The sequence below is a fragment of the Monopterus albus genome, unplaced genomic scaffold, assembly GCF_001952655.1.
Source record: "Monopterus albus unplaced genomic scaffold, M_albus_1.0 scaffold63.1, whole genome shotgun sequence".
Classification (NCBI taxonomy): Eukaryota; Metazoa; Chordata; class Actinopteri; order Synbranchiformes; family Synbranchidae; genus Monopterus; species Monopterus albus.
In genome coordinates, this window is record NW_018127943.1 from 1,141,237 (window position 1) to 1,151,569 (window position 10,333).

Here is a 10,333-nt window from a genome sequence, read left to right on the forward strand (position 1 = left end):
GGACGGCCAGCTCTAGTAAGGGTTCTGGTCGTCCCAAACGTCTTCCATTTAAGGATTATGGAGGCCCCTGTGCTCTTAGGAACCTTAAGTGCAGCAGAATTTTTTTTTGTAACCTTGGCCAGATCTGTGCTTTGCCACAATTCTGTCTCTGAGCTCTTCAGGCAGTTCCTTTGACCTCATGATTCTCATTTGCTCTGACATGCAGTGTGAGCTGTAGGGTCTTATATAGACAGGTGTGTGGCTTTCCTAATCACGTCCAATCAGTATAATCAAACACAGCTGGACTCAAATGAAGGTGTAGAACCATCTCAGGGATGATCAGAAGAAATGGACAGCACCTAAGTTAAATATATGAGTGTCACAGCAAAGGGTCTGAATACTTATGACCATGTGATATTTCAGTTTTTCTTTTTTAATAAATCTGCAAAAATGTCAAAAAAATCTGTGTTTTTCTGTCAATATGGGGTGCTGTGTGTACATTAATGAGGAAAAAAATGAACTTAAATGATTTTAGCATATGGCTGCAATATAACAAAGACTGAAAAATTTAAGGGGGTCTGAATACTTTCCGTACCCACTGTATTACATAAATATCATTTCAATATTTAGAATTTGAATAATTTGAAATTTTCAGCTGAACATAGTGTAGATCAAATCTAATTTAATCATGAATCAGCAGGTTTTACTGCTAGTGAACATGTTAAATCTTCTCCTAGAGGTGGAGACATTATTTCTAGAATTAAACAGTGGGAAGCTTACTGGATTTACTCTTTGGACACAATGGAACCCAGAGGCCTTAAGGAGGATTTTTTATTAGCTTCATTTTTAAAAATATTTTTTAGGTATTATTATTTTTGTGTATATGTTCATTATGTATTCTCTTTCATTGGGACATTTATATCTTTTATTGTCTCAATACACCCATATGTCTTGTCCTTTCTTAGGAATTTCTTCCCTAGATCATATTATTACTGTGTCTAGGGGTGAAGTATGTATTGAGTACAGTGATCCCTCGCCATATCGTGGTTCTGCTATCGCGTTCTCGATATATCGCGGGTTTTCAAATATATTATATGTAAAATATTATCGCGGGCCCCTCACAATACCGCGAGTTTTCCCGCTCCAGTCGGGCCCACTTTGCTTCTACGCATCCGTACGCGACATACGCCAAGTTTTGTACTCTGTGTTTTAGTGCATTTTTGTGCCTTTATTAAAGCCATAAGATGTCACCTAAACGTTCTACGTCTTCCCAGGATTTTGGCAGCGAGCCCAAGCGTCGTAGGAAGATGCTAACCATTGCTGAAAAGGTTGAACTTTTGGACATGTTAAAAGAAGGACGAAGTTATGCGAGTGTCGGCCGCCATTACGGCATCAATGAATCCAGCGTTCGCTACATAAAGAAGGACGAAAAGAACATACGGAAGACGGCAAGTGTTACAGTTAATACGATGAAAAAAAAAACACCGTAGCTTTTCAAGCCCTACTTCGCGGATTTTCGCCTATCGCGGGGGTGTCTGGAACCTAACCCCCGCGATAGGTGAGGGATCACTGTATAACCATTTTCTTGGCTTTATTTTTTAATACATCTACTTATTGACATATGCCTTCTTATGCCTGTTGCTGTTATTTTTGTGATAACTAACAGCTGCTGTCTGGTCAAAGGTGCAATACAGGAACTTCTAAATCACTGCTGCAATTGATATGTGAATGTATTTCACATAACTAGCAGCTTTGGTGTAAATTACTTGTTTTACTGTAAAACTCTATCTTCAATATCTACAAATGGTGACGTTTATCAGCCACACAATTTGTTTCAATTTTTTGTAGTGTACAGAGAAATACAGAAAAGCTGTGTGTGTGTGTGTGTGTTGACCACAGTACATAAAGTTGTCACCATTCATTCCAGACAAAATGATGAGTGTTTGCGTAACTGTGTCAAAATGTGCACGAGGGAAGCCAGTGTAACGGAGGCAAAGCAAAGAAGACTTCTGACTAGATTCTGCACTGTAAGCAATGACCTTTAACCTTCTCCACACAGGATTTTCATGAAACCCTGCACTCCCTGCTGCTGTGGCTGGCCCATGCAGAGAGCAGACGGTACACAGTGGACATCAGTTGCCCAGACACACCTGTCAGAGCCCTGCAACAACACCACAAGACCCTCACTGTAAGTACATAGCTGAGTATTGTTGGGTCAAGGGTTCCACTTCATGTCTCTTATAAGATCGTTCCAGTAATTGGTCGACCTGGAACTCATTCTTGATGACCAAGGGACGTAGGACATTCCCAGTGCCTTATACCAGCTCTGTGGAGCGAGGACACAATATACCATCCTTCACAGAAAGTTTTCTGAAATAACACACTCCTTATTCAGAAACAAGTTGGCGATTGGATGTTTCAGATGAAGGAATTGTTTCCTTGAGTCCTCTCGTGTTTTCCTCGCATCTTACATGGGCACGACTATGGCACAAGTGAGGGAAACAGTGGTGTTATATGAGACATGTAACATACCCAGGGAAAATGCAAAGCCTCCTAATAAGATGGCGGTGTTATATGAGACATGAAAATGCAAAGCCTCCTAATAAGATGGCAGTGCTTTTGTGACTCCTGTGGACTCCTGTCATTACTGATCTGAAGTGGCTGTTAAAATGTCTTTGGTTTAACTGCACACAGTGACATTCAGAATCTTTACATTCAACAGATTATGGTTGAAAATGACAAGATGATATCACTAAGGCTTATTCAGGAAAGTGCTTTTAAACACCAAGGTTCAAAGTGTCATTTAATCTCTCCCACCATCCCTAATGTTTGTGGTGTACAGGATCTGCAGGCGGAGCTCCGTGACCGGCGAGCTCAGCAGGCCTCCCTCCAGGCACTGTGGTCTCAGCTCCAGCCCCAAGACAAGGCGGAGGAGAACGATGAGGCCCGGGAGAAGCTCCACGTGACGGGAAGTAAGCTGAAACTGCTGCTGAGAGAGGTGGAGCAGGACCTCAGCTCCCTGCAACAGCGTCTGGTAACAAAACAAATCACACTCCAGTATTTTAAATATTTAGTATGATGTCCTGAAAGTGTGGATAGAGTATTTTCTTGACTTTTAAATTTAAATCACTTTAATAGGTTGTTGTAAACTGCATTTCCATGTAGTTGGAGGACTCAGATTTTGAAAAGCTCCTCCAGAGTTGCATACAACCGTTATAACCAGGAGAGTACACGGTACTCCTGGTGAAGATTTACACAGTATGTGTCAGATTAGAGCAGTGTCTCAGAGGCACCAAACCTGTATCCAGGCATTGATGTTCTTTCTCCCCTTTGGCCAGTGGTCCGTGGCCCCCCGGTGGTCCACAAAGGCATTGAATGTTGTCCATGACTGCGCTCAATAATGTAGTTTCACTGTAGAAATCTTTTTTTAAATTTTTAAATATATTTCTATGTATTGTTTGAGAGTAATCAAGGTCATGTAAATATATAAAATTTTAAAAACACAAGATGATTTTCACAATTAAAGCAGTGCCTATCCGGTCTGTCCAGCCCACAGCAGTGGTCTCAGGGTCACAATCAATTGAAAACCTAATATTGTCTTCACTTGTTTTTAATTCAGGGCTGTGAATCTGTATCGGACGTCCAAGGCCAAAGTGCCTCTGCAGAGGTCACACATTCAAAGAAGGGTTCCTCCACTCAAAGGTATAAAGAACGACGTCAGTATTTTATCTTTAATTAATCCTGTACTATTCAAGTTTTAAAGTGTATAGCTTTTCGAATGATTATTTAGTAGTCTTATGCGTACAATACATCCCAGAGTAAGTGTGTGTGTTCCTGCGTTAAACTGTCTACGGTGTTCTGCAGAGAGATGAGAGAACCTTCTTCCCCTCCTCGGTCCTTCTTCTCCCGGGTTCTCCGCGCTGCCTTCCCCCTTCACCTCCTTCTGCTCCTGCTCCTGCTGCTCCCCTGTCTGATTCTTCTATCTGCAAGTGACTCCAGCTGCACTGTGACCAACAACTTCGCCAGGTCTTTCTACCCCATGTTACACTACACCAATGGCCCGCCGCCAACCTGATAGTCATAATTAGCATTTTTTTTTAAGAACACACTGAACAATCTTCTGAAATCCCCAAATATTGTATTTTAATATCCTTTTTTTTTAAAAAAGTTGTATTTATTCTCTGAACAAAAATGGAGATAGTTTGTCTCAAGTAGCTTGTGAGCAGGCATTTTTGCAAGTCTTGATGCGGCGTTGAAACTAGAATTAGTAGGATAATGTTTGTGGATTTAAGCTGCTGATTCTCTAGTAGTAAACATTTTAACTAAGGTCAATGAGATCTTTAAAATGTCAAACAGAACAAGGATAGACAGATGCACCAGTGTCACAATATCTGTACAATATTTTTGCTTTATTTCACAGTGTAAACATCAAATGTGACAGAAATGAATGATCCTCAGCTAACATGATTTGCAAGCGAATGAGCAGACTGAAGCTAATGTTTGATGATTAATAGCAAATCCAAAAGTTGTTTCACTTAGTTTTACAGGTTGACACATTAAAAGTGATCACCTGAAATGCAGTAGCTATGACATTTTCTAGGAACAAGAAGTACACAGTGATAATACAGTCGGATACATGGTGATTAAAAAGTAAAAGCTGAGGAAAAGCACCAGACAGGACTTGGAGGATAAGCACAGTTGTTGTATTTCCCCTAAAAGTGGGTACAGTGATTAGCTAGTGCTAATTTTATTATCGCTACCTCTGCTGTAACAATTTGGGAAAACGAAAAGTTGTGTTAAATGGCAGCAGACCTTTTTCACAGCAGACATTTTGTCAAATCATAACAGCAAAAGGCAGAGGTATAACAAACCATCATTACCAACATTTGTTTCACCTGTGCTTTTCCTGTTATGATGAGTCAAAAAGGCCCATCAGTTAGCCTCCGAGCATGCTGAAATACAACTTAATTTATTTTGCGTCCTTTAAGTTAGAAGAAAAGTAGTTACAAGATATATGGTGAATCCCAATTCCAGTAACTGCACTGACATTCAGCCCACTTGTCTTTTCCTTGCATCTTAAGACACAAGGACAAACTGAGGCAAGAGGAAGCGCATTTTAACTCCAAGCCTTTGTGAATTAAGTCATGAACTAATAAAGGGGCGTGTCAATCCATTAACACACTTCTGTGAAGGATACACTCACATCCTTTGGTATAGCCCCTACAAGCAGCCTGCTCTGTTCACAGAGGAGAAACAAGAGCTTTAGGACATCATGGCGGACTAGAACAACTTCCGCGTTGAGTCAGGAACGATCAAAAACAGAACTGGGATTCACCAACAGATGTTTGGGCCATTACAGCTGCCTGCATAGGAACATACTGTACATCCAGGTCATCTATGCAGTTAGCTGTAATGGCTACCCCAGGAATCTGTACCTTGTATATGCTTTCCTTCTGCCTCAGTCATACACTGACTGGCCACTTTATTAGGTACATCTGTACAATTGTCTGCACTTCAATGCAGCCCTTCCATCTTAACATCTGTTTATGAAACAGTCAAATGTATAAATTCAGTTTATTATTGAGGTCACAGTTAAAGGTGGTGGTGTACTGGACTACATTATATTCAGAGGTGTTCCTAATGTTCTGACCTTAATGTATGTAGATGTGCGGGACATTAGGAACACCTCTGAATATAATGTAGTCCAGTACACCACCACCTTTAACTGTGACCTCAATAATAAACTGAATTTATACATTTGACAATTTCACCACTAAGACTTTGAGCTTCATAAACACAAATGTTAAGGTGAAAGTGTTGCATTGAAGTGCATACAATTGTACAGGTGTACCTAATAAAGTGGCCAGTGTAAGTGTGATAGATTTGATTGAAATCATGGTTATTCTGAGCACGCTTAAGACGACTTCGTTTACCCGAATCTCTATAACAGAGACGGTGATAGCACAATTAGCACTAGCCACACAATCACCATTTAGCCACTGTGCTGCCTACCAAATTTGTTGTAGAAGCAATTTACAGCAGTGTTATATCATCTTGCCCTAACCACTCAGGAAGTAGCTGCATTTCACGTATGCGTACAATGGATTGGGTTTCTATAACAGAGTAGCAACAGCCGCTTTTAGGGAAAATACAACATTCTCCTTTAAAGTGTCACAGACATCCAGAGAGGGGTTATATTCAAAGCCTGCGTTTGATTGTCAAAGCTGTGCGCACAACAGCTATTCTAGTAAGTTCTAAGATACAAAAATAGTCTTTTCCTTTTCTTCGAGCAAAACTTGGCAGGTATGAGTGCAACATTGTCTTAAGAGCAATAGTGGTTACGATCCCTCACAGAAAACACGTCTTTGACAATGGAGCTAGGACTGGTGAGTTACTGCAAACGAGCTGTCAGATTTCAGATGGAATCAGAACCTAGTGCAGAAATGAACTAGGTCCTGATTCCATTTTTTATAATACTCATTTGTTAGCTACCTCAAAGCTAGCTTCTGTTCCAGTAGCTTCCAGTACATCAGTGGCCTTACTGGAAAAGAGGGATCTACTACTGAATAGCGAACAATACAAATTGACCAACTTTACTAAATTCCAGTTAACCCAAAATACACTGTCTTTGTGTGGACCCATGAAGACGTCTAGTCTGTGCATGATAACGCTTGAATTTTACCCGTCAGAGCTGCAGCGTACTAGGTAATCTGTGTAACATCTGAATGTAAGGGTGACGACAGCTGTTCTAAGAAGTGACTTTACTACAAAAGAGGGGTTACATTAGTGAAAATAGTCAATCTAATGTGCTCCTACATATTTTGGGGACCATTTTATATGGAAGTAAATCCCCGCCACAACGTTTGAGCGTGCTCTAACTACATTGAGTGCTCCTCACTTTGCAGTTCAGCATTTGAAAGTGCAGAATCAGTGCATGCAGTCATTTCTGAATCTATGCTCAGATTTTTCCACTGGGGTTTGTGTGAAAGTGTGTCTGTGCAAAAAGTTTTGATAGTGCACAAATGAAGTTTCAAGTGCTCTTCAGTTTGCGAATCAGATTTAAGAGTAGGAGGATTCTTGCTGCTCAACTTCCAACTCATCTGTTAGGCTCATGATTCAGTCTGATATGCAAACTGAACAGTGCTCGCGTTTTTTTGCGCACTTTTAAAACTTGGTGCAAACAGACTTTCACACAAACCCCAGTGAAGAAATCTGAAAGCGCAGATTCAAATTTGAGTGCACACATGGCCGGGATTAAGCTCTCAAATCTGATTCTGTGCTTACAGAACTCTGCCTTTGTGCTCTCAAAATGTGGTCAGAGCGCCTTCAAACGTGGCAGGGTTCTACTTCCACCGTTTTATCTTCGCCTACATGCGAACCTCTGCAAAACAATGAGCATATGATGTCGACTGTAGCAATGAGAGAATGAAATGGCATGCAACAACATTTAAGTAACTACTGGTGCAAAGGCATTTGCAAGTGTTCTTTTTGTTCTGGCTTTTCAATATGTGCTGGTAAGGCAACCAATCCTGCAAGTTCGGTCTGTTTTCTTTAGCTTTAACAGAAAATGAGTTCACCAGAAATAGCGCACAGTGTCAAAGACAATCAAGCGCTCAGTCCTGTGGACTAGTTCTGTGCAAAGCAGTGAAAATTCATTGAATCCTGCTCCGACTACTGGGGTTCACCTCCACTTCCATCGCTGTGGGTCTGAGCGGGACCCTCCCGCTGGGGGACCCGGCCAGGCAGGCAGGAGCTGTGCATGATATGAGCATCCAGCATCTCCAGCAACAGGTCATACAAAGGCACCATGTTCTTCATTTTCATGCAGTGGAGGTGGTCCATGCCTTTGTTACTACACATTTTTAAAGAAAAGTACAGCAATAAAAACAAGTGTTTGTCATCATGATGATACTACAAAGAAAATGGAGACTTTTCTTAACGATGTAAACTGAAAGTTACAAATATACACCGATATGCAACGTGTGTTTAAGAAGCTCAAAATGTTTGTTTTTGGTGAGATTGTCAAATATATAAATTCAATTATGTTCATTATTACAAGTCTCTTTTTGTCCTGCCCATTGACATAGAGAGGGTCAGAATATTAGAAACCCCTCTGAATATAACGTAGTCCTGTACAACACCACCTTTAACTATGACCTCAAAGAATTGAGGTGCTTCCTACCTGACGTGACGGATGTGTGAGAGCAACATGAGCAGGTGGGCGAGGCGGGTGTACTGCTGGCGGAAGGTCAAGCCAGTCTTGGCGATGGCACACCAGAGCATCCGTTACAGCGTCAAGAAGTCGCAGCAGCTTAGAGCGACTCTGCGTCTCCTCGTTCCCCTCGGAGGAGTTGAGGCACATGTCTGGTAACACACATGGACAGAATTACTTTCAAGGCAAATATTTCATAACAAACCAAAAATATTATAAATGTATCCAAATAAAAAAATACTGTACAAAGCCATAATTGTTTAAGCTGATAGACGTATTTTGACTTGGATTGTTGACACAACAGAGAACAGTAGCTGTGTTTTTTATATTAATAATTTAAAACTGTGAACTGAACAGTTCCATGATACAAGTACTCTGATACATGTGTGCAAAATGCTGTAACATGAATCTCATAGGCCTTTTCCGCATCAGACAGGTATGAAGTGTTATTCATACTCTACCAAACCAAGTACTGTGAATGTCAGTCGGAGACTGAAGCCAGTGTGGAAACACCTTCTGATGCTCAAACCTCAGGCAACGGGAAAGACCCTAGATTTCTATTTAAATCAATAGTTAAAACATCTTTATTCTAAAGTATCTGTGAAAGGTCCAACCTTTCAGTTGTGTTACAAGGTCGGATGCTTAAATATTGATGTTCAGACAGACATTACTGACTCACACAGGTAATGTTACACTGCGCTTTGAGCAGAGACAAGCTATAAACAGTGCTCCCACACTGGTAATTCATTTGGCTGGTCCCCTTGCCAACCCTTTGTACACACACACACACACACACACACACACACACACACACAGGTAGGATTACATGCTGAGACAACAGTCAGACACTGGCCTGTGGTGTCACACACACCGAGGACGCAGGCTGAACACACGGGGGAGAGAGTGGATTACTAGGGGTTGGAGGGGGAAAAAATGATTCACATTAGGACAGTGATTCACATCTTCTATGATCAATCGGTTCTCAAATGCTAAAAATCGATTTGTCACAATATTGACAGAACGAAAAAGGTGGAAGTCAACCGAAAAGCCAGTGTTGCACATGGACAGCGCGCACATACTAGAACTGTGTTTTACATCTGTGGTCATAACTTTCATCTTCAGTCAGATTGGTAGAAAAAAGTAAACAGCTGGTTCCTATGGCTCAGTGCCCATTTTGGATCATGCTGGTTTTCTCTGGTAGCAACGCTGCAGCACAGACACTGTTCTCAGCTGCCGCAGACGTAATGTTAACAACACAACCGAGTGCTAGCAGTACAGCACAGACAATGAAAAATATTAAGTCCTGCATTCAAATCGTTACTTAAATAAAGGCACAATATAACCAAAGTACCAACAGTAAAAGTACTCATAATGCAGATTGGCACATTGACATTATTACCACTGGGTAGCAGTATGTAAAGTGTTTGGTTTTGATGCTCATCAGAACCAGTTAACTGTCTGTTAAGCTTCATTAGCAGCTCAGTGGCCACAGAAATCAGTTGTATGACGGTAAACTAGAATCTAATCATTTAATTTAAAATTGTTCTGAATAAACTCGTAGTGCCAAGAATCCGAATCGAGAGTTCGCCAAAGATTCCCACCACTAGGATGTACACCCACACACACGCACTCACTGGAGTTGAGGAGGATCATGGCCTTGAGGCAGACATACTCCTCCCTCTGCAGCTTGAGCTCTCGCACCCTGGACGTGGCAGCTATCAGCATATCAAAGATCTCCACGAAGCCCTGGACGGAGCAGCCCTCTTCTCTACCACACAAAGACACAGACACCAACAGTTAATCATCGCCAATAACTCTGGGTTTCTGTCTAACTTTACTTTGCCTGTTGTATTTCTCTACATTTTTAGAGTAATATATTCTAGTGCTTTTTACTCCAGTTCATTTATTTGACGGCTTTTTGGATTAAAATCTTTGATAAAAACATGTTTTTAAAATATGACGCTCTGTTAAAGATTAAACCACAACAGTGTATCACAGTTAAAATTTGCTCCACCTTGACCAATTGCAGATTAGATAATGTGTCTTTCTGCACAAAATGTACTTTTGGTAACACGTTAAATTGCATGCCTGTATTTTCTGAGTAAATTCCTCTGATGTTTCCTGGAAAGAATTGTGTAGTTT

At 41.0% G+C, this 10,333-nt stretch overlaps 2 protein-coding genes across 3 annotated transcripts in view; one reads left to right on the plus strand and one right to left on the minus strand.

Annotated features, from left to right (window-relative positions):
- Positions 1 to 4,140, plus strand: part of LOC109962307 (nesprin-2-like) — a 25,225-nt gene extending 21,085 nt beyond the window's left edge. For both annotated transcript variants that reach the window (XM_020603888.1, XM_020603889.1), the window contains exons 22-25: positions 2,039 to 2,167; positions 2,822 to 3,013; positions 3,599 to 3,681; positions 3,844 to 4,140. In XM_020603888.1, coding sequence (XP_020459544.1) covers positions 2,039 to 2,167; positions 2,822 to 3,013; positions 3,599 to 3,681; positions 3,844 to 4,054 — 615 coding nt within the window. In that variant the 3' untranslated portion in view covers positions 4,055 to 4,140. The remainder of the gene's footprint in view (positions 1 to 2,038; positions 2,168 to 2,821; positions 3,014 to 3,598; positions 3,682 to 3,843) is intronic.
- A 1,655-nt stretch (positions 4,141 to 5,795) lies between these two features.
- Positions 5,796 to 10,333, minus strand: part of esr2a (estrogen receptor 2a) — a 16,687-nt gene continuing 12,149 nt past the window's right edge. The window contains 4 exon segments of the mRNA XM_020603920.1: positions 5,796 to 7,831; positions 8,162 to 8,251; positions 8,253 to 8,343; positions 9,826 to 9,959. Coding sequence (XP_020459576.1) covers positions 7,651 to 7,831; positions 8,162 to 8,251; positions 8,253 to 8,343; positions 9,826 to 9,959 — 496 coding nt within the window. The 3' untranslated portion in view covers positions 5,796 to 7,650.